The following is a 24,816-nucleotide window of genomic DNA, read 5'->3' on the forward strand; positions in this document are numbered from 1 at the left end:
ACACCAACTGCCAGCAACAAGGAAGAAAAGAAAAGAAAAGAAAAGAAAAGAAAAGAAAAGAAAAGAAAGAAAGAAAGAAAGAAAGAAAGAAAGAAAGAAAAAGAAAGGAAGTAAAAGAAAGAAAGAAAGAATAAAGAAATAAAGGGAAAGGAAGGAAAGCAAAGAGAAGAAAAATGACTGACAAATACAATGAATTATGGGCCCAAATACAGAATAATTCTGAAAATAGATGACAGTATTTACAGATATTTGCAGACCCTCTGTGGGACATAGAAATCTATAAAAATGGAAGGCAACTCCTTAGAGGGACTGTATTATTTAGAATAACAAAATCTGTTATTTTATTTAACCATGACAGTTTACATTGCTGGATCTTTCTCCACATGAAGAAACAAGCAACACATTCAGGCCTGAAAGAGCAGACATGGAAACCCCCAGTTTTTCAGAAAGCAGGGGACAGAAATGGGGTGGGGAAGAAATATATATGGCAGTTGGCTTGGCAACCATTAATTGAGACAGCTGGAGAGAAACAATTAAAAGCTAAATCACCACAATGAGAACCTGCAATATACAAGGTCGAACTATGAATCACACAGCTGTATGGCATATTCCGAAATGGGACTACAGAGCAGAAATATGCCCCTAAGCAGATGGAACTACTGATTTGATTAGAACCAGGTCTGAAATAACAACCCTAAATGTAAGCTGCTACTGCTCCAACCTATTCACCATGATTGCTCTTCAGCCACAACTTAACAGCAACTACTTTTTACTGGATGGGAATTTCCTTTTCAAATATGAGTGCTGTTTGAACATTAACCAGACTTAACTCCATGGAAGTATGGAAAGATACCATAAGAATGATAGTTAAGAATCATAGTAACAACAGAAGGAGAACATCAAGTAAATAATTCAAATATACACACCTATGTGATTTCAAAGAATTAAAACAAAGAAATGTGGGGGTTTTGCGGGATTTGTTGTTTGAAATAAGACTTTAAAGAAAACATGAAGAAGAATCATAAAGAGATGAGGCAACAAAGAGGATGAAAGAAACCATGTGAGAAGCAGTAAAAATTACATAGATACAGGGGAAAACAGTCGGGGGACATGGAGAACAAGCCTGAGATAGTTGAGATAAATGAAATGGGAAAAACAGTAACCATCGTCATGTAAATAAGACACATCTAATGTGTGTGTGTGTTAGTGTATGTGGATATGGATGCATTTAATATTCATGAAAAAGAACACAATTAAAAGGAATTTGAAGGCATACAAAGAGTAGCTTTCTTCCAATAAAGACTTGACCATGCTGGGGCGCCTGGGTGGCGCAGTCGGTTAAGCATCCGACTTCAGCCAGGTCATGATCTCGCGGTCCGTGAGTTCGAGCCCCGCGTCGGGCTCTGGGCTGATGGCTCAGAGCCTGGAGCCTGTTTCCGATTCTGTGTCTCCCTCTCTCTCTGCCCCTCCCCCGTTCATGCTCTGTCTCTCTCTGTCCCAAAAATAAATAAACGTTGAAAAAAAATTAAAAAAAAAAAAAAGACTTGACCATGCAGATTGAAAGAGTACCCTGTGTTTTAAGAAAAAACATAGAGGGATTAACATTGAGGCATATCTTGATAAATACACTGAACTTTAAAAATTAAACAGAACAAGTTCCCTAGCAAGTGGAAAATTCAGACTGACTCAGATTTCTATAAGCCAAGAATATTCCGGTGGATAGAATACAAATCTTTTCTATAGTCAAGTTATCCTTTGCCTACAAATGAATGGTGATGAGGCTTGAGTGCCCTTGCACATGGAACAAGGATAAAGAAACAAGAGAATTAAGGTTACAAAGTAGAAGGCAAATCTTTAAACTGAGAAAATTTAGAAATGGTTCAGCAAGAGAAAATCCAGAGGAGACACAGAGTTTAGTAGAAAGTATAAGTCTGATTATTTCCTCATCTTTCTTATCAGGAAATAGTTGATGCAGATTTAACTGTGAATAAATCAATAAGAAAAATTATTTTAAGAGAGCTTAATTGAGATGAAGTTCCTTTTGAAAAAACAGAGTAGCAGATGTAGGGTTTTAAAGAGTGTTTCAGTCACATGGAGTGACAGTTTTCTGTCATTTTCCTAAAACTACAAATTCTTTGAAAGACCCCATCACTTTGTCATTTTTCTTTTAAATTCCTACACTTTAATGTTAAATATGTGATTCTTATGAAAATTATTGTTGTACTAGAATTATACATTAAATAATAATGACAATGACTTTTATTAATTTAAGATTCAGAATTTTTGCTCATGAAATTAGTATTCTTACTTGAGACAAATTTCTAATTTTGAAAATTTTATACCAATTTTAATAATATTTTTGAACTGTGATCATTTTAGCAAAATATAAAATATTTTAAACATGTGATTCTTATTAAAAAGACATAGTATTTTATTTTTATAGTAATATTTTTTTAATAATGTAAATTAACTGACACTTTTTTATTGTTTTGTATTTTCATTGATGCTTCAACTTTAAAAAATTACTTCCTCCAAGTGGTAATGATGGGTAAATTTTCAGACAGTAAGCAAGGACTTCACTATAGAACTGTTATTAAAATTAATGAGTGTCATCGTTAGAACACAGTAAATCTATACCGTTAATGTTCTCTAATTGTTAATCATCATTAAGGAGTTAGAACATCATTATCATTACTTTTTTTCCTAAGTTTTATTTGAACATCATCAGCATTAAAGAAAATCAAGGAAAGGTTAAGGTCCTGTATTTCTGAGCTGAGGATCCACGATTAATTAAATATTTTTGTATAAATACTATTATCTTCAGAATTTTGTGACCCTGGAAGTTGAAGGTAAAATGGAGAGATTGAGAACTATGTGCTATTTGAGGAAACTACGTATCTCCCTGACCTCTGTTCCCAGAGGTTCTAGAATTTGTCTACATGTCAGTGTCCCAAAGGAGAAGAATTATCTATTATAATAATGTACAGTTCTTAGCTGATTTCTAAACGAATTTAATATACTTTAATTCTAAAAATTGAAAACTTCCTCAAATAAATCCAGAACTCCTTGTGGGTACAAATTGTCAAATAAGTTGATCATATTGTTTCAGTGCCACTGTTTACTTTATCCCCTGTGGCTCAGCAAATTTGTTTATCCTTGATAAACACCTTTCTTTAGATGATCATTTAGCTCCCTTATGAACAGGAACAAAGTACCAAACGTTTAACATGCCTGCCTCGCCAAAGGTGATATCAAGTGGGTACAGCTCTCTTCTTTTTCAAGATATGAATCCTTTATATATATATATATATATATATATATATATATATATATATATACACACAATGAATTATATAGTTGAAGTCCTTTCTCTATCTCACCGGTAATAAAAAGTATTTTTACCTTCCACATTTCATCTACAATGCCACTGAGTGGCTTTTAACTCTAATTTGGAATGTAGTATAATATTCTGAGAGGCAGGAAAATATCACTTTAAATCATAAAGAATTAGATTAGATATTTAATTTCAGCATAAGTAAAGATGACTATTTTACTAAGAGGAGAGAAGGGGACAATGTCTGGCACACAGAGAAGTTGTGTCCTTTTCTCTCCCTTTCTATCATACACTACTGTTGCTGGAACTCATTTCTTTGACATGCTAAGAGCAGTTGTGATTGAATTTAGGGAAATGTGGATGATTGTTATCGTTATTAAATGAAAAAGACTTTTTCTTCTTTGGTTGAGTAGAAAATGTGGAAAGAAAAACAAACAAAAATGCTTGTCACATTTTGTACAATCTACATAAGACAGATGATGGGATATTTCTCTAACTGATGGCTGAGTAAATCACCTCATTTTCATTGTTTCCCCGGTGTTGACCAACGTGCTGCCAGCCTGGCTTCTCACTTCTGATTTAAACACATGAGTCAGAATGACTTTGGAGGGTTGTGATACTCACGGATTTATGGGGCACTTGTATGTGGGATTCTCATCACTGTACAGCAACCCTGTCGTTTTTGTGACAGAGCCTGTTTGACTGGTTTTGGATTTATGATGGAAATAATTCAGAACAGAGTAATAATTTTCCCTTGGCAATTACACTACCATTTGGTACTTTGTCCCTAAGGGGAAAATGAATGCGCTGGGATCTATCCATGAGTTTAGTAGCTCTGTGTGAGGAACAAATCAAGGTCAGAATACAAATGCAGAATACGTGGTTGCTGAATTCTCATTCTGGTTCTTCAGCCTGAAGGCTCTCCACGTTTCTGTGGCACTTTACAGTTTATAAAATACTCTTTGATTTCTTGTCTTTTATCTTTCATAGTGACTCTGGGAGGTAAATACCATTTCTCTCATTTTGTAAGGGAGAAAAGCAAGACTAGAAATGTTGCCGTCCTTGAGTTTGTTATTTGGCAAATATTTGATTTATTTATTTTTTAAGTAGGCTTCATACCCAATGTGGTACTTGAACTCACAACCATGAGATTGACAGTTGCATGCTCTACCAACTGAGCCAACCAGACACCCCTTCGGCAAATATTTTTAAACATAGACAATGTGATGGGTTTATGATGCACACTGCACACAGAAAAAGGATTAGTCCCTCATCTGTTTATTTATTATGAATAACTATTTATTATTTATTATTTTAACTATTTATTATGAATAATTTCACACATATATTCAAAAACCAGTAGAAGAGTGTATCCATTGCTCTGCATCAACAATTATTCATGGTCAGTCTTATTTCAGCCACATCTCCATCCAACTTTTCATACCATTTTGAAATGACTTCCAGACATTATATCATTTCATAAAAATAATTTTTACTATGTATCTCTTAAAAATGACATTATTAAACATGGTGACCTAAAGTTAACATTTTCTCAACAATATCAAAATCCATTTAATTATTTAAATGGTCAATTGTTTCATAAGTGCCATAGGTATATATATTTACAGTTTGTTTGAATTAGAAGCCAGATGATATTATTGCTCTACAATCGGTTGATGTATCTTTTCAATCTCTTTTAAATAATTGATTTTCCCCTTGACCTTTAAAAGTGAAAATCTTTCCAAGTTATTTGGGGAGGAATGAGCTTGTTTGTCCTACACGATTCCCACTGTGTAGATTTTGTCTACATGTCAGTGATTGCATCCCCACTGTGTACCTTTATGTGTTCTTCTGTCCTCTCTATTGCCTATAAATTGGTAATCAAATCCAGGGCCTTGATCCATTACATGTTTACATTTTTATCAATTTTACATTTTATCAGTTTACTTCACAATTGACTCTTTATGAACACATAAAAGAAATAGTTGTCTTTTCATGACATTTGCAGACCTTACTGTTCAATACCAAAATCTATTGATTTACTCGAGGTTGCAAAATGGGGATTCGTTTATTCTTTTTTCATTCATAAACAAAATAGTTCTCTCAAGGGAAACTTGCTCTCATTTACTACTTGGTGACCCAGTGATACCGTTTTTAAGGAAAGGCAGGATAAATACTTGATGTTTCCCTGCATTTTTCAGTTTCAAAAATAATGAGCCAGTTCTCTAGCATGCTCCATAGTGACCAATTATTTTGTTTTGTTTTTAGTTGAGAACCATTCTGTCCTATGGATTTAAGTATATTTGATATGTTTAATTCCATTGCAGTTTTTATTCTTACTGATACTCAAAATGTTCTAACTCTGGCCAGGAGCTTCTTCAAGTTGGCTGGGGAGCCCAGACTTAATGAGTTTCTGTCACTTTGCACTTGTTAGGTTCCTTTTATCACTTTTGGTGGCTCTTCTAAACCCTTTCCACCTGAGTCTCATTTCTCTCTTCTTCATGGCTAGATTACACTCTCTAAAGTGTTTTGTTTTTGTTTTTGTTTTTGTTTTAATGCATCCATTTTGGACTGAATCTTCCTGCTTAATTATTCACCTTGGTGTCAATCTAAAATTCAGACCTTAGCTGTATGTTTAGGAAATTATGTACAGAATTATAATGGCCGCATCTATGTAACCATACCTCTATGAAAAAATTGGGAGAGGGGTTGACTTGGTTTTGAGAGTTATTGTTGAGGTTTTTAATTGAGGCATACCATCTAGGCCCCAGGAGTGTGCCCTACAGTTATGTCCAGAGAGCAATTTCCCCCATGCTCCATATGCCATTATTCAAGTCGTCATTCTTTCGTTCTCAGTCTGTGTCTAGGACCCACACACCACTTCCCATAGCCGTAATTATTCCTTTCCTATAAGACTTGCAGATGGAAAATATCTTCTGTAGTTTGAAATATTTCCTCTTATTTAAATTAAAAATCATAATTTTATATGATTACCCTCCCTTTCTTTTGTAGACCACATCCTAGCACTCTATTAGTTTTGCCTGCATCACCAATATTTCTGAAAGGAAAATGTTGTTGCAATGCATACTCTTTATGGTAGATATATTGATGCTGAGTCAGTATTTCCAGGCCAGAGTCCAGGCTGAGCGTGTTCCTTGTTTAACCGAGATTAGACAAGGTCCTGAAGGATCCCAGGGAATTGGGGGCAATGGTGAAAGAGTGGTTTTGGTGGAAGTGGCCCCAAATGACCAAAGTCTAAAATCTTATATCAACAATAAACCCACTAAACCCTCCATTTCAAAGTCACAGCCATAGACCAAACTACTCTCTCCTTCCCCATATATTCTATTATGTTTCCTTCACAAGGCCTCCAAGGATTACTCCCACTAGATGCCCCCTATATTCCTCTTCTCACTCTTTCCTTTTACTAGAAGATGGGAGAGAGAATACAAAATTACTTGCCAGGACTTTTTGGAATGGTGATAAGAACACTGGTGCTGGAAGACTAGGTTCAAACAGCAATAGAACTAGGTTCAAATTTGCAATATGATCCTGGAGAGGTTAGGTAACACTTTGAGCCTCAATTTTGATCTGTAAAGTGGGGATAGTGATATTGCTGAGCTCGGAAGATTGACATGAGGATTTCATAACATAATACACATGTAGCACTTGGCACAGGAACTGACACACCAGGGAGTGCTAAATTAGTGCTGGTCACTACAGCGACTGTCTACCTCTTTCCCTTTTTCATAGACCAGTTGCTGATTGGTGAAGCCTGAAAACGTGAACTTAGATTTGCCAAGATCCACAATATTTCATAACTTTAGCATGATAATTCCAATTTGGCTGTTCCATCCAAAGAAAATTATCCAGAACATATAAAAGCATTGTGCACAAAGATGTTCATAGCTCTGTTACTTATGTATGCCCCAAATGATCAACAGTAGTGAACTACATTTATCTTTCCAATGGAGTGTTGCTAGAACTAATCCAAAAGTAATTATGAAGAATTCCTAATAATATGGAAAATTATTACAAGTAAAATTACAAGTAATTTTGCAATTACAAGAAAATTACAAGAAAATTATTACAAGTAAAATTACAAGTAAACTTTTATGCACAGTATAATAAAATCTATACAAAAAGCGAAACTTTTGACACAATATTAGACAAGAGGAAATATACCTAGTTATTTTTTAAAGATTTTTTTAAAGCTTTTATTTATTTATTTATTTATTTAAGTAATCTCTATACCCAGCATGGGACTTGAACTCATTACCCTGAGATCAAGAGTCATATGCTTTTCCAACAGAGCCGGCCAGGCGTCCCCCAGTTATTTTTAACTGGTTTGGTTTCAATCATGTTTTTCTTTTTTCTTCTTTCCTATAATTCACATACATTTCGCTAAAAAGCAGCCAAATAAGAAGTTAGAAACTCCATTGATTTATGGACTTTAGGTTAATGATTTGATATCTTGATGTCAGTAAATTCAAACTCTGCAAAATCCTGCTGGATTTTTTAAATTCTTTTTGCTCCCAAGTGGCTGTGTAGAACATTGGACAATTTCACTGCCCAGTAAAGCAGAATTCCGTATCAAATTTAAGCATTGTATTTTCCATGGAAATCATAAGCTATGTGGATTATTTTCTTGGTGGTCTTTCATGCTATTTTTCTGAATTTAAATTCTGGAATAATTCTGCTAATTAACCCAATGGAATGTGCAGCTTCATATATATAGCTATATATTCTTTTAACATGTGTTCATTGCCTAAATGATTTCTCAGTGACCTTTCCCATATCATCTGATTTTTGTTGTTGTTGTTTTTTTTTGTTTGTTTGTTTTTTGTTTTTGGTGTGTGTGTGTGTGTGTGTGTGTGTGTGTTAGCAATTAGCAGTAAAAAATGCCTGGATAAGCCAGCCTTTGGAATATTTTTTTTTACCTGATACCTGCATAACAAACTCTTTCTAAAACAAATCTCATGAGTAGTCTATCTTTAAAAAAATCATTATGTCTGTTCTCATGTCATTGACTTCTTTCACTAGGTATATGTTTTTCTCATAAGATTAGTCTGTATAGTGAGAGAGGGAGAGGGTCAACTAGGAAATCATATTTCACTCTGTTCTCATCTTGGAGGACCACATGACATATTCGAGTTTCCTCTCTACAGCAGCCAGAGTCACCCTTTTAGAACATAAATTCAGATCATGTCATTTCCCAGGTCAAAAACTTGCAGTGGCTTTCCATCACCCATAGAAAAACAGTCTGAAGCCCTTCTTATTTAAGAGCCTTCATGATCTAGCATACCAGCCTCTGCAACCTCATCATAGCCTGCTCTTCCCCAGCTCACTCCACTCCAGCCTCGAAAGCCTCCTTGTTATTCTTCCAACATCCTGAATTTGTCCCTGTTTTAAGACTCTTGGCCTCGCTGTTTCCCAGGAGGCCAAAATTCCTCTCCCACCAGATTTGCTCAGTGTGTTCTCTGCTGTCACACAGGCAGGTGTCCTCACTGATGCCTTAAAGTCATTCCCCCATAATCCTCCTGTTCCTAATATCACTTACTTCACCTTCTGAGCACCTGGGCTAGGGTTATTTATTTACTTTTGTACAAGACTTAAAATGGTGAGTGCTGATAGTGACGTGTAAACAGGTGTGAAAGGAAGGGAGAAAGACAGCATTTAACTATAGTTCAGAGTGGCATGGGGGGGGCGGTCTCATGTGGTAGAATCAGTGAGAGCTTTCTTGTCAGTGTTGGTTTTCAGTTCCAGCTCTGTCACTTATTTGCCAAATAAGCTTGGCAAATTGCTTATCTTCTGTAAGCTGTAGCTTCTTTATATAAAAAAAGGCAGGGGTGTTCATAGTAGCACTGATCCTGAAGCTTTTAAGGATAGTAAATAAAATAAACTTAGACCATCTTTCTTTAAAAATTTTTTTTTAATTTATTTATTTAAAGTCAAGTTAGCTAACAATTGGTGTGGTATTGGTTTCAGGATTAGAATTTAGTGACTCATCACTTGCATATAATACCCAGAGCTCATCACAATGAGCCCTCCTTAATGTCTATCACCCATTTAACCCACCTCCCCTCCAACAAGTCTCAGTCTGTTCTCTGTATTTAACAGTCTCTTATAGTTTGCCTCCCTCTCTGTTTTTATCTTATTTTTCCTTCCCTCTTTCTATGTGCATGTAGTTTGTTTCATAAATTCCACAGATGAGTGAAATCATACGATTTCAGGATTGGAAGTCTTTCTCTGACTGACTTATTTTGCTTAAGACAATACATTCTAGTTCCAACCATGTTGTTGCAAATGGCAAGATTTCATTATTTTTGATCACCAAGTAATATTCCATTGTATATAAATACATCTTCTTTACCCATTCATCAGTCAATGGACATTTTGGCTCTTTCCATAATTTGGCTATTATTGATAGCACTGCTCTAAACATTGGGTGTAGACGCCCCTTCAAATCAGCATTTTTGTATCCTTTGGATAAATACCTCACAGTGTAATTGCTAGTATTAATTTTTTGAGGCACCTCCATACTGTTTTCCAGAGTGGCTGCATTAGTTTGCATTCCCACCAACGTTCCAAGAGGGTTCCCCTTTCTCTGCATCCTCACCAATATCTGTTGTTTCCTGAGTTGTTAATTTTAGCCATTCTGACAGGTGTGAGGTGGTATCTCAATGTGGTTTTGATTTGCATTTCCCTGATGATGAGTCATGTTGAACATCTATTCATGTGTCTGTTACCTGTTTGGATGTCTTCTTTGGAAAAGTATCTATTTCTGTCTTCTGCCCATTTCTTCACCGGATTACTTGTTTTTGGGGTGATGAGTTTGATAAGTTCTTTTTAGATTTTAGATACTAATCCATTATCTGATATGTCTTTTGCAAATATCTTCTCCCATTCCATCAACTGGTTTTAGTTTTATTTTTTTAAGTTTATTTCTTTTTGAGAGAGAGAGACAGAGCATGAGCAGGGGACAGACAGAGAGAGAGGGAGACACAGAATCTGAAGCAGGATCCAGGCTCTGAGCTGTAAGCACAGTGTCCGACGTGGGGCTTGAACTCAGTGCTGTGAGATCATGACCTGAGCCAAAGTCAGACACTCAACCAACTGAGCCACGAGGTGCCCCAGTTGCTTTTAGTTTTATTAATTTTTTTACTTCACTGTGCAGAAGCTTTTTATTGTGATGAGGTCTCAATAGTTCATTTTTGCTTTTGTTTCCCTTGCCTCCAGAGACAGGTCTAGTGAGAAGTTGCTGTGGCTGAGGTCAAAGAGGTTGATGCCTGCTTTCTCCTGTAGGATTTTGAATCCTGTAGGATTCTCTTGTTTTCTCACATTTAAGTCTTTCAACCATTTTGAATTTATTTTTGTGTATGGTGTAATAAAGTGGTCCAGTTTCATTCTTTTGCACATCACTGTCCAGCTTTACCAGCACCATTTGGTGAAGAGACTGTCTTTTTTCCATTGGATTATCTTTCCTGCTTTGCCGAAATTTAGTTGGGCATATGTTTGTGGGTCCATTTCTGAGTTCTCTATTCTGTTCCATTGATCTATGTGTCTGTTTTCTGCCAGTACCATACTGGTTTGACGATTGCAGCTTTGTAATATAGCTTGAAGACTGAAACTGTGATGCCTCCAGCTTTGGTTTTCTTTATCAACATTACTTTAGCTATTCAGGGTCTTTTCTGGTTCCATGCAAATTTTAGGATTGTTTGTTCTAGCTCTGTGAAGAATGCTGGTGTTGTTTTGGAAGGGATTGAATTGAATGTGTAGATTGCATTGGGTAGTATTGACATTTTAACAATATTGTTCTTCCATTCCATGAGCATGGAATGATTTCCCACTTCTTTATGTCTTTTCCAGTTTCTTTCATAAGGTTTCTATACTTTTCAGGTAACAGATCTTTTACCTCTTTGGTTAGGCTTATTTATCTTATGGTTTTTGGTGTAATTGTAAGTGGGATTGATTCCTTTATTTCTCTTTCTGCTGCTTCATTATTGGTGTATAGAAATGCAACTGATTTCTGTACATTGATTTTATATCCTGTGACTTTGCTGAATTCCTGTATCAGCTCTAGCAATTTTTGGTGGAGTCTGTCAGGTTTTCCATGTAGAGTATCATGTCATTGGTGAAGAGTGAGAGTTTGACTTCTTTGCCAATTTTCATGCCTTTTATTTCTTTGTGTTGTCTGATTGCTGAGACTAGGACTTCCAACACTATGTTGAATAACAGTGGTGAAAGTGGACATCCCTGTCATGTTCCTGTTCTCAGGAGTAAAGCTCTCAATTTTTCCCCATTGAGGATGATATTAGGTGTAGGCATTTCATATATGGCTTTTATGATGTTAAAGTATGTTCCTTCTATCCCAACTTTCTTGAGGGTTGTTATTAAGAAAGGATGCTGTATTTTGTCATATGCTTTTTCTCCATCTATTGACAGGTTCTTATCCTTTCTTCTATTAATGTGATGTATCACGTTGATTGATTTGCAAATTTTGAACCAGCCCTGCAGCCCAGGAATGAATCCTACTTGATCACGGTGAATAATTCTTTTAATGTACTGTTGAATTTGATTTGCTAGTATCTTGTTGAGAATTTTGCATCCAAGTTCATCAGGAATATTGGCCTATAATTCTCCTTGTTAGTGGGGTCTTTGTCTGGTTTTTGGAATCAAGGTAATCCTGGCTTTATAAAATGAGTCTGGAAGTTTTCCTTCCATTTCTATTTTTTGGAACAGTTTGAGAAGAATAGATACTAACTCTTCTTTAAACATCTGTTAGAATTCCCTTGGGAAACCATCTGGCCCAGGACTCTTGTTTGTTGGGAGATTTTTGATAACTGATTCAATTTCTGTGCTGTTTAAGGGACTGTTCAAATTTTCTATTTCTTCCTGTTTCAGTTTGGGTAGTTTGTGAGTTTCTAGGAATTTGGCTTTGAATGACACAGTGGACCAAATGGACTTAACAAATATATTCAGAACATTTCATCTTAAAGCAGCAGAATATATGTTCTTTTCACATGCACATGGAACATTTTTCAGAATAGCTCACATACTGGGTCACAAATCAGCCCTCAAAAGGTACAAAAAGATTGAGATCATACCATACATATTTTCAGATCACAACTCTATGGAACTTGAAATCAACCACAAGAAAAAATTTGGAAAGCCCTCAAACACACGGAGGTTAAAGAACATCTTACTGAAGACTAAATGGGTTAACCAGGAAATTAAAGAAGAAATAAAAAAATACATGGAAGCAAATGAAAGTGAAAACATGACAGTTCAAACCCTTTGGAATGCAGCAACGGCAGACATAAGAGTAGAGTACATTGCAATTCAGGCCTATCTCAGGAAACCAGAAAGGTCCCAAATATACGACCTAACCTTACACATAAAGGGGCTAGAAAAGAAGCAGCATATAAAGCCTACAGCCAGCAGAAAAAGGCAAATAATAAAGATTAGACCAGAAACAAATGACATAGAAACAAACAAAAACAGTAGAACAAATCAATGGAACTAAATGCTGTTTCTTTGAAAGAATAAACAAAATTGGTAAACCGCTAGCCAGACTTACCAAAAAGAAAGAGAAAGGATCCAAAGAGATAAAATCATGAATGAAAGAGGAGAGATCATAACCAACACCACAGAAATTCAAACAATTATAAGCGAATACTATGAAAAATTACATGCCAACAAACTGGGCAATCTGAAGAAATGAACATTCCTAGACCATCTTTCCATAATACCATCCCATAGAGTAAATCCTCAATATACAATGACTTAAAATTAGTTGATAGTTTTCTTTAAAAAAAAAATAGTTAACTGTGGCCATAAACCTAGGGTATTTTTTTTTTCTTTTCAGGTGAATAGCTAACATCATTAACTTCCATTTAATAACTAAACATTGGCTCTGTTTTTTAACATTATTAAGTGTCCAGAGGATTCCTGTATTTAGATGATGGCTCGTTTCTTGAGAAATTATACTTGGAAATAAAGAAACAAGTGTGTGTAGTTAGGAAAGCTTGGTTTGGTGGTAGTAGTGGGACTATGCAGGCGGCAAAAAATTATTTCTGGATTTAATCATTATATCTTTACTGAAGAAGGAAGCCTAGAGATCACGTAGTTCATCCTTGTCAAATTACTACCTAGGAGAAAGAGATTTCCAAACCCACCAGCAATTTACTTTTATTTTAGTTTTTTTTAAAAGCTTATTTATTTATTTTGAGAGAGAGTGAACGAGCATGAGTGGGGGAGGGGCAGAGAGAGAGGGAGAGAGAGCATCCTAAGCAGACTCCATGCCATCAGTGCAGAACCCAATGCAGAGCTCGAACTCAGAAACCGTGAGATCATAACCTGAGCGAAAATTGAGTTGGATGCTTAACCGACCAAGTAACCCAAGCTCCCACCATCAATTTATTTGAAAACATAGTATAAAATAATACTGTTGCTTCTAGGAGAGTAGGAAAGTAATTTGCTAATCAGAAAAAAAAAAAAAGGACAGAGATGTTTATATAATGCTTCCACTTTCTCTCTGGCTAAAAGCTATTTTACTTGGATATAGACTAGCTTATTCAAAGCTACTTAGCTAGATAGCATTGGCTTTCTTATCTTCTATCATATGTACCATTTAACAAACAAGATGACCAAAAAATACTATAAATTTCACTCCAATAGAATTTTCCCATGATGTTGGTATCTTTTAACTTTAGAAAATGCTTAATTTAATAAATATCTATGGTCATGTCTAAGTTTTAATATACTTGTAAAATACTCCTATTTTTAAGAACAATGACATTATTGCCATAACTTAATTTAGTATAAAAACATTTATTGAGTACTTATTTTGTACTAAATTCTGCATTAGGCTATCTTTGGTGATGCAAAGATAGGCAAAGCATGCTTCATTTCCTTAAAGAGCTAAGTCCAGTGAGTGAGAAAGATAGTATTATGATAAAATTATGATTAATATCATGATAATTATTATGAATAGAGGTGTTACTGAGATGTTATGTGAGCCCAGGAAATAAGTGCCTAAGTCAGTTGTGGAAGAAGGCTTCATGGAAGAGAAGAAACAGGAGGAGGGGCTAAGAGAACTCTATTGTGCAACTTTTTGAGGCTCTAATTTTATGGGGCTGCATAAGGTAACTTCCTTTCCATCTCTGCAGATAACATTTCACCAGTATCTGAATCATATCTTTATTTTCTCCGTGAACTGACCAAATAGACTGTTGGTTGACGGAGATACCTCCCCTGTGTATTTCTCTTTTCATTCTATGGTACTCTGAGAACTGCTGGAGTTTCCAGTCTCCATCATGGAATCTTCCCACAAAGAACATATTAAAGTCTTTAATAATGAATAATGAAAAATAATAGATACAATGGTAAATGTTTTAATTAAGCATTTTAGCAACTGCTTTAAAAATCTATGCCCTAGGGATGCATGGATGGCTCAGTCTGTTAGGCATCAGGTTCTTGATTTCAGCTTGGGTCATAATCCCAGGGTCCTGGGATCTCAGGGTCCCAAGATCCCATGATCTCTATGCTGTCAGCATGGAGCCTGCTTGGGATTCTGTCTCTCCCTCTGCCCCTCCCTGCCCCCCACCACCCCATGTTCTCTCTCTCTCTCTTAAAAAAAAATCTGTGCCCTAAAAGCGAGATAGAGTGTCTTCTGTACAAAATGTGAAATATAGAGTAGGCAATTAATTGGTTTTAAAGGAGTATTCAATCAGTGAAATCTGGACTATGATGCTCTAGAGTCTGCTTGTGCTTTTAATTTTTTCCCAAGTTTCAAGCACCCAGAAGCCAAGTGCTTTTCAAGAAAACTCACAAAATAGGTTATTTGTGCACAGGCCACCCATCTCAGTAGGTTTAAGAGTTAGCATTCACAGAATTCAGAGCTGTTTTTAAAAAGTAGTTTTGGAGGGCGCCTGGGTGGCTCACTTGGTTGGACATCTGACTTTGCCTCAGGTCATGATCTCATGGTTTGTGGGTTCAAGCCCTGAATTGGGCTCTGTGCTGACAGCCAGAGTGTGGAGCTTGCCTCAGATTCTGTGTCTCCCCCTCGCTTGCCCTCCCCTGCTTGTGCCCTGCCTTTTTCTCAAAAATAAATAAACATTAAAAAAAATATTAAAAAAAAAAACTAGCTTTGGATCTTAGGTGAAAACAAAGCCAGCTAAGATCAGTGCATTTCAACATCTAGTAATATAGTCTGGTTTTAATCTTCTTCTTATAAAAAGTATTCTATTATATGCCTGAAGATATATTTCATTACAAGCTCCAGTAAAGTGAAGAAGAGGGTATGTGTGTGTTTAGGGAGGGGGAATGGGTGGAGGAACTATATAGGTGCATATGGACAATTTTTATCTATTTCTCTAACTTTCCTCATTTGTTTCATTTCCCCATTATCTTTTCTTTGATTTCTAAATTATTTCTTATGCCAACCTTTACCCCACTAATACAGAAGATAGATTTCATCTACAACCTCTTCCTAAAATATTAGTAAAACAAAATTAATTGTACATGAAATATTCTTTAGGTTTGCTATTTTCCCCTTATTTTGTTAACAGCCTTTCTCTGTGATGATGCAAATCTAGGGCAACTGCATTTCAGCATGAGGACCCTAAATGTGCTCCCTACTAGGCTGATTACTTGGAGCTAATGTAGTGTTCCATTCATTGGATTCCACACACTTCCCCCATATTGATTGCATTATCAGTAGTAGTAATCACAGATATCATTACCAGCCAATTACACAAACACGTATCTAAACTAGGTAACTTATTCACCAACATTATCTCTTACAAGTCTTAATTTTGTAATGAAGCTGATCATCTTATCCAATTGAGTGTAGCTACATATTTTGATCTAGTAGGCTAAATGTAAGTGTATTGAATTATGTAGCAGGTAATTACTTACATATGTTTGTAACAACACAAATGAGAGCAATTTGAATGTAATCTGTTTCTTATTCTATTTGAGGGCTGCATTAGAGAAGGTTAACTGCTTTAAAAAATAGACCCAAGCATGTATTTGGATCAAACACAATAGAAGTGTTTTTCCTGCTTACATAACAGAACTGGTGTGAAAACTGGTAGCTGGGCAGGCAGTCATCCAGAGACCCAGGTGGGTTTCTGACGCATTCAATAAAAGAGTTCCAAGGTCACCCTGAAAGATTTAGTTTAGGGGAAAAAAGTATTGAGGAGCTAATGGGAGATGTCTATGGGCTAACCCTGGCAGTGATGAATAGTCATATTCTATTGGCTAGTTACCATATGACCATACCTAACTATCAAGAAAGTGGGATTATAATCTACCCTAGTTACCATATGACCATACCTAATTATCAAGAAAGTGGGATTATAATCTACCCTAGGAAGTAAAGGAAAGCATGGTGAGAAGTTGGCAATTTTGCCATAAGGACTCAAATCAGAATTTGCTCTATTTCTCTATATAATGAATACTTTATTTGGCTTGTCATTATTCGGAACTTCTATCAGGCTTTCTTTGCTTTAATTTCCTTTATACTATGTCAGATATATTCTAAAACTTAGATCCAAGTCCTGCCTCTTAGACTTATACATATTAGACAAGTGAAGAAGGGGGAATATAAAATCACAAAGTATTTTTTCAAAATTTTAAACAAATAAAGTATGACCATATTATTATAATGTTTTTTTGGCAGTTTAAATGGCAGACAAGTAGGTTAGGATAAAAGGTTTTGGGTGATAAAAAAGATGTCTTAGTTCAACCCTTATTGCACAGGTAAGGAACATGAGACTTGGCAAGATGAATTTGTTTGTCTAATTCTACAGGAAGCATTTGCGGTTCCTGGCTCTTTCTCAAACCCATCTCTTCCATAACATTATTTGTCATCTTTTTACTTTGTAGTCATATTTTCTACAAAGCATAAGTCATTGAATAATGTCCATCCATTTACAGGGATGAAGTAAAACACAATAAATTATAACTGACATAAGGCTAATATGTTTAAATCGGCAATAAAATAAATCCAACACCTTTCCAGATTTTCCAAATTCACTTGAAGATCCATAATAAGTTCACTGCTTAGTAAAGGGTGTTTTTTATTACTACATTATTTTTCTTATTTCTTCAACAAAAAATAATGGCTTCTAGATAAATCTGCTGCAAATCTAAAATTATACAATTCGTGACATTTGGATTATAAATTTATTATCGCCATGCCAATAAATATTTAAATTAAAAGTTCAGGGGAAATGAATGACAAAATCTGAAATATTGGAAGGTATGTTTCCTTTAAGGAGGAAAACCAAATCATTATTTTTTAAAAAATATATTACCTTTTTGGTGGGTAACAAACTCTTAAAAGCAAAATTTAATGGTGTTATTGAGATGCCACCCTAGCAAAAAAGATAGTTCCTTATTTAATTGTCATTGGCAGAGCCTAATCTCATGCCCTTTCTTCAAGGATATAAAATGGAAACTGTAAAAGCAAGTGGCACAAGTCTAGCTGTGCTCTAAATCATGCAAACATCAGGAAATGTTGAAATTATGTGGAAATTTGAGATTATTGTTGCATTTGTTATTATCGCCATTCATGTTTATATCAGACATTAACTGTGGTTGATGATCTTATACCATGAGTGAACCCAAATCATTAGAGTGACACACATCCTTTTTTTTTTTTTAAATTCAAAGAAAACTGAAGCACGGTCTTCAGAATTGGTTTTTCTTTTTTATCTTTTTTTTTTTTAATGTTTGTTTATTTTTGAGAGAGAGAGAGAAAGGGAGAGAGCAGGGAATGGGCAGAGCGAGAGGGAGACACAGAATCTGAGGCAGCTTCAGGCTCTGAGCTGTCAGCACCGACTGAGATGACACAAGTCATAAGATCATGACCTGAACCAAAGTTGGACACTCAACCAACTGAGCCACCCAATCACAATTGGTTTTTCTTATGAACATCATAAACATGGCTGCAAGTTTACCATAGAGTAACTTTTGCTTGTTACAGTGAGTAAGAATTAGAAAATCTGGCAAATTTATTTGAAGTGAAGATGAGAAAAGCCTTTGCTCCCTGTCTGTCCACCTCCTACCAAGCACAAATAATAAGGTCCATCTAATTTTGTGATTCTACAAAAGAACAATGGTGTGAAATGTAGATAAAGGAGATAACCAGGCTTCGGTTGCTTTCATATTTACTTGGTCCATGTGGTAAAAGTCTGCATTCAGTTGATTATTTTTTTTAAGTTTATTTATTATTTTGAGAGAAACAGAGATGGCACAAGTGGGGGAGGGACAGAGAGAGGACGAGAGAGAGAATCCCAAGCAGGCTCTGCATTGTCAGCACAGAGCCTGATGTGGGGCTCAAACTCAGGAAACCCTGAGATCATGACCTGAGGCAACATCAAAAGTCAGAGGCTTAACTGACTGAGCTACCCAGGCACCCTTGCATTCAATTGATTATTAATGTAAAAAAATATCCAGCAACTATGTGTATGCATCAGGGACATCAATGGTAAGAGAGCCCATCTTTTAATGAACTGTGGATTGTCATTTATATTGCTTTGATTTGCAAGGATTTTATATGCAACCTCCTGGAGAGTAGAGATATACACTTCTTTTGGGATCCTTTTTTTGGATATACCCTCTTTAAATATAGGCAACATGTGTTCAGATCATCTTAAAAAGCTCCAGTTTCATATTCTCCGAAGAATCTGACATGGGTCCCCAAGGTGACAAAGAATATATTTTGAAGGAAAAATAATAAATGGGAGAGTTGAGTCTTTTAACTTTTTTGGAATTTGGACTCTATTAAAATCTAACTGAAGTTTTCATACATGTTATGGAAACCATTTCTTTTGAAAAATGCTCGTATCATAATATGACAGAGATAGTCAAAACTGTAAGTTGCCACTTTAGTTTGATTATTCTTTTGAAAACAATCTGTGTTAAATATTATTACACAGAACTACATGAAGAGCAAAGAGAATGCATTGAGAAACTGAAATTGCATTTCAGTAATCAATTATTTTCAATTACATATGGCCTCTGAAGAGTTTCTGTGAAGGAAAGTACCTAGAGTTGATTTTATTTAAATTCCGGAATTCTTTCCTTTTAAAAAATATGCATTCTGATATTTTGGTGTATGTAAATTTTTAACTCTCTAACTCTGTATATATTAAGGTACATGGCATCCTAAGTAGGACTATATTTAAAAAGTGAGTAATTTTATTTTTATGGCCCTGGGTATGGCTTCTTTATACTGTGATGAATCTTGCTTTCTGCCTTTTATTTGCATAAGTGAAATCTTCAGTTTTGCATCATCATGTATATTTCCTGCAAATAATTAACTTTAACTTTTTCACTGTACAGAGCTGGCTCTTTGCCTCAGCATATTCCCCTGGAGATTATCAGATACCTGTCTGAAGAGAAGGATTTTCTTCCTTGGCATGCTGCCAGCCGAGCTCTCTATCCTCTAGATAAATTACTGGACCGCATGGAGAAATACAATGTCTTCAATGTAAAAAGACATATTTTCTTCTTTCTTATTTTCGGATGATGAACTGTTGTCTCATTATCTACTTTATGTAACTGATCCTGAGTCATTTGCGTTCCTTCTTCGAATTTGTGTTATCATTTTTGTCCTGATTTTCTGTGCAACACTGATGATAATTACTTGAGGAAGAAATTTAATACAAGCTACTTTTTATTCTGGCCTAAAAGTGTCAATTAAGCTTACATGACTCAGAATTTAAGAACAAATATTAAAAAAAAAAAAAAGAACAAATATACATGGCAAATCCTTAAAGTTCTAACTTACTTTCCAAGAGTTAAAGGGCTCTGTGTTCACAAAGGACTTACCCTGGGTTGAGGGATCCCAAAGATCTTAACAGAATATAGACAGTTTCAGTAAAGATTCTTAGTCATTATTTTTATCCAAAAGGGCATAGTGAATTCAATTCACTTCCTTAATTAACAAGGATAAGATCAACATTGAGGCGAAAGCCCATTCATAATTGGGTCCAAGGGGATACAGGAGAGCAAACAATAGATAATCCAAATAGACATGAAGACATGACAAACATTCCAAAATGTTACCTGACCAGATTTCCTAAGCTGCAGCCTGATAAACGCAAACTGCACTGTAGACAGCACCTAATCTGATTTAATAACCATTTTGAATAAGATTAGGATTAACTATGGCTAATGAGTTTTTGGTTCCTAAATTTCTTATCACAGCGAGCCTTTGCATATGAGACTGTGTCTCTGTGCCTCCTATCATCTTTGAGCACCCTTTGGTTTCCTTCAGTTATCTTAGCAGCCTGCCCTGTGTTTTGTAAAATCATCCCATTTTTTATGACACACTGGCTCTGCTGATTAGCCTACACGTTTGGAATGACTCGAGACTAGATTGCCATGGCATGAAATCTGTTTATTAGCACTCTGTAAATTGTCTGATGGCTATCAGAGTTGCTTCTTGTTTTCTTCTTCTAAGTCTGCATGAAAATGCCTCTGTTCTAATATTTTTTTTAATTGAAATAATCCTGGCTTGCCTGTTCATTGTCATTAGTTTTGTCTAATCCCTTACAACACACATGCAAAACAAAATGTGTCTTTACAGCTACGGTATAACTTTTATCTGCTAGAGAAAGACTTACTACACTTCTCTTTGCTCTCAACACAGAGACACTGCAATGTTAAACTTCCATAAAAGTAAAATACATTTTTGTGTATATTTGTACTTTGGAATAATATTTCATGTCAGACACCTCAATTTCAGTAAAAGTTGAGAATTGCTTTTACCGTAATTTCAGTGCTTTCATTCCTTTGACAAAATTCAAGGACCACATTAAAGTGAGGAGAGCATATTTTACATTGCTCTCTAATATTTAAATATATCATTAGCTCAATGGATTGTTGACTTTGAAATGCCATATTTTTTACTGCAGAGCATTCTGAGTATGTCAGGTTCAACAATGCCAGGCTATTGGCTGTGCTTACCTAATTGTTTTGCATTCGATGTGCTCTGTTGACATGAAATGCATAAAAGTTTGGTGCTTATTTTCATAAGCTGTATCTACCACATTTGTGCATGTGCGTGCATGGATGACATTATCAATATTCCTCAGTTTCCTTGTTGTGCTATAAAAATTGTCATCTAAAATATTTAATACTGCAAATTACTTAATCATTCAATAGGAAATAAGGAGTAGTCTTTCACCATTGCGATTGTATTTTATCCTTATTTTCTATATTTGAAATACTAAGCTGAATAAAAGTAGAGCATTTATCATGCCCATTACTTTACTGATATTTTAAAGAAGGCTTCTTTAAAAAATATTTTAATCTTATTATATAATATTAATTATCAGCATGGACACGTTTGAGACTGACATTATCTTTATGTCCTCTAACTCCCATTTAGGAATATATTTTAAAGCAAGTTGCAGCAACATACATCAAGCTTGGATGGCCAAAAAACAATTTTAATGGATCTCTTGTTCAAGCATCCTACCAACATGAGTACTGTTTTATTTTCTTATTCGCTTCTTTTCCCCCAGAGCTGTACAATAGCATACTTGTAGTACCATGGTGACTTCAGCAGCATGAGATGATCTGTCTCTCATTCTGTATCTTTCATTTCCCTTTACTGGGAGGCCTGCACATCAGTGCACAGTTTCCACTACCTGGCACTGAGAACAAAAGCATGTCTTTGTCGTGTTTTAATATAAGATCATCCTTTATTAGTAAAGGGGAGATTCGAACCCGTGCCCCTCACTGTATTATTGTTTCCAGAGAAGACTTTTTAGTATGCATAACTTCTACTCTGCCTAGCCATCTCTTCCTTAGCAAAATAGGATTTCTGTATCTGAAAATTATTTTTGTGCTGATTATTTACTTCTCTATGGTTTATGTAATAAGTTATCCTTTCTCTCCGGATAATAACACTGCATTTTAATTGTTTTTCCTTTTGACGGTACCTAGAGAGCTACGTCGAGAAGTTATAATGCTGGCATGCAGTTTTGGCAACAAGCACTGTCATCAGCAGGCATCAACACTTATTTCAGATTGGATTTCCAGCAACAGGAACAGGTAAATTGAACCAAATCCTATATTTCTGATATGATTTAATACTGCTCTCAGATTCTCGGTTGATACATTGCTTTTATCAACTGGAGAAAAACAAGACAAGGAAAAACCCTGCAAAGCCGTGTTTCAGGTTCACAGCTTACAAGGTAACAGCACAAAAGTCACAATACGCTTATTTTTGGAACATTTTGTAGAGTTTTAAACTAACTTTCTTAATGTAGGCCCTTATTCTCATAGATAACGTGTCAGCTTATTTTGAATTTGGATAGCTTTGCTATTCCGTGAGAACAAAATAATTTTATTTAGGCCAAATTCTAAGGTTCTTTACAAAGGTTGTGGTATTTATTCATAAAACACTGTGAGCATATGATGTAAGTGAAGTAGCATAACAAACGTTAATATTAAAAACTAAAACCAAAAAGGTTATAAAAAAGATCTTTACTCTTTTAGTGACCCTTGACAGAGACCTCAAACCTGTATCTTATCTTGGAATTTCACAATATAGGATTTTAGTACATAATGTGATGTTAAAATTGTTTGATAGAACTGCCTTTGATAAAAAAAATATTATTCCAAATGTCACTTGTTAATGTTAATGAAAAGAATATTAAGCATAAAAAAATTGAGGATCATGATCTTTTCACTACGGTTTTTAACCCTTCTTATGTGTCTTTATATTTCCAAGGACGTTGATGTTCCATTTCTTATTACACTTTGGGCAATTTATAATCGCTCTTTCCCAGTCTTTGGCCCCTGTGTTAAGGAGAGTGAGCTCAGAGGGGTGGAAGCTAGGGGAGAGTTTTATTCAGGTGGTTCTATTTTGCAAGCCACGATGGGCTTGTCCCTGATCTGAGTGTCTGAGATGACTCCATGGGAACAGAGAAAGGGACTTGGTCTAGGTGAGCATAGAGAACCACACAGAGTATAACCTGCTTAGGAAACAAATTGGTTTTTGTCTTGTCGAAAGTGACCTAGGTTTAAATGTAGTATCTAACTGACTCCAGATTAGAGCATAGCTATCCTACTTTAAAAATCTGTGCAAGAAATCTTTCACTGCACTACAGAGTAATTAGTCCTACTATCTCACCTTCTTTATCATGGTCTTTTTTGCTCTTTAAGTGAACTGTTTCTGGTCTTACCCTGAGCCAAGAAGGAAAATATTTTATCACTATCATCTTTCAATTGATCCATCATGTACTTGACAGTGATTAAATCTGTCACCAGTCTTCTCTAGAACAAAAACATTTTCATTTATTAACTTTTACTAATGATTATCCTTTTTGTGAAGTCTTCTGAAAACTATTAAACTTGAAAATACTAAAATGGAAACTTTTTTTCCTTTTTTTCTACTACCTTCTTTAATTCTACCGCATATAGTTGAATGACAAACACATAAAAATTTATCCAAAATCAATACATCCATAATAAGATACATAATCGTAAATACATATGAGAAGAAAAGTTGAAAGATATTATTTAAATATTGTGGTCTCTATTTTCTTCCATTTTTTGATTATTCATTTGTTTATTTGTTTCATTTTGCTACACATGCCTTTTCTCAGACCCAATATTTGTTTGTTAACCCTTTAATGAATTTACCCAAGTTAAAATGTATTCTTAACATTTTATTAAAATAACACATTCACCATTGCATTAAAGTCGTTTCTATAGAGAGTATTTAAGCCTACTATAACTTAGTACCTTTCAATTTTTTTTAACATTTATTCATTTCTGAGAGACAGAGAGCAAGCACAATTTGGGGGGTGCAGAGAGAGAGGGAGACACAGAATCCGAAGCGGGTTCCAGACTCCAGGCTGACAGCACAGAGCCCAATGCGGGGCTCAAACTCATGGACCATGAGATCATGACCCGAGCTGAAGTTGGATGTCCAACTGACTGAGCCACCCAGGCACCCCACTTAGTACATTTAAAACTACAGCTATTGAGAAAATGCTATTTTTTTAATAGTTATCTATTTAGCAAAATTTTACTGAACAACTCTCAATACCAGCTTGTGGCAGAAAGCAAAGAGAAGAGGGAGAGCTTAAAATGAGGAGAAAGTACAGCTCTATAAACAGATAATTGTTCTTTGAAGCAAGAGCTAGGACAGGGTGTGAACACCAAGAAAGGAGGATTGCTGCCTTGGAAGAATCACATTCACCCTCCTGAGGAGTGAGCAGGATCCTGATGGATGGACAAGGGCAGGCTGGAGGCAGGGGCAAGTGCCCGAGTCCCTACGGTGGGTAGACGGGGATCCCAAGCGGAAGGAAGGCACATGGACTGATGCCTAGTTTAATGAGTGCAGCACGTTTTGACTTGTGAATTTGAACAATCCATCACTCCCCAAATTCCCTTATAAATGAAAGTTTACATGGAAGTTGTCAGCTCATTTCAGTTTTGATAACTGT

At 35.5% G+C, this 24,816-nt stretch overlaps 1 protein-coding gene across 1 annotated transcript in view; it reads left to right on the plus strand.

Annotated features, from left to right (window-relative positions):
• The window catches only part of TRHDE (thyrotropin releasing hormone degrading enzyme), a 388,442-nt gene that overhangs the window by 335,360 nt on the left and 28,266 nt on the right, over nt 1-24,816 (plus strand). Inside the window, exons 13-15 of the mRNA XM_047067262.1 lie at nt 19,691-19,838; nt 21,744-21,841; nt 22,304-22,411. Coding sequence (XP_046923218.1) covers nt 19,691-19,838; nt 21,744-21,841; nt 22,304-22,411 — 354 coding nt within the window. The remainder of the gene's footprint in view (nt 1-19,690; nt 19,839-21,743; nt 21,842-22,303; nt 22,412-24,816) is intronic.

This window comes from Lynx rufus, unplaced genomic scaffold, assembly GCF_022079265.1.
Source record: "Lynx rufus isolate CCGP_SWC_20201006 ecotype Redwood Valley unplaced genomic scaffold, mLynRuf1.p SCAF_7, whole genome shotgun sequence".
Lineage (NCBI taxonomy): Eukaryota > Metazoa > Chordata > Mammalia > Carnivora > Felidae > Lynx > Lynx rufus.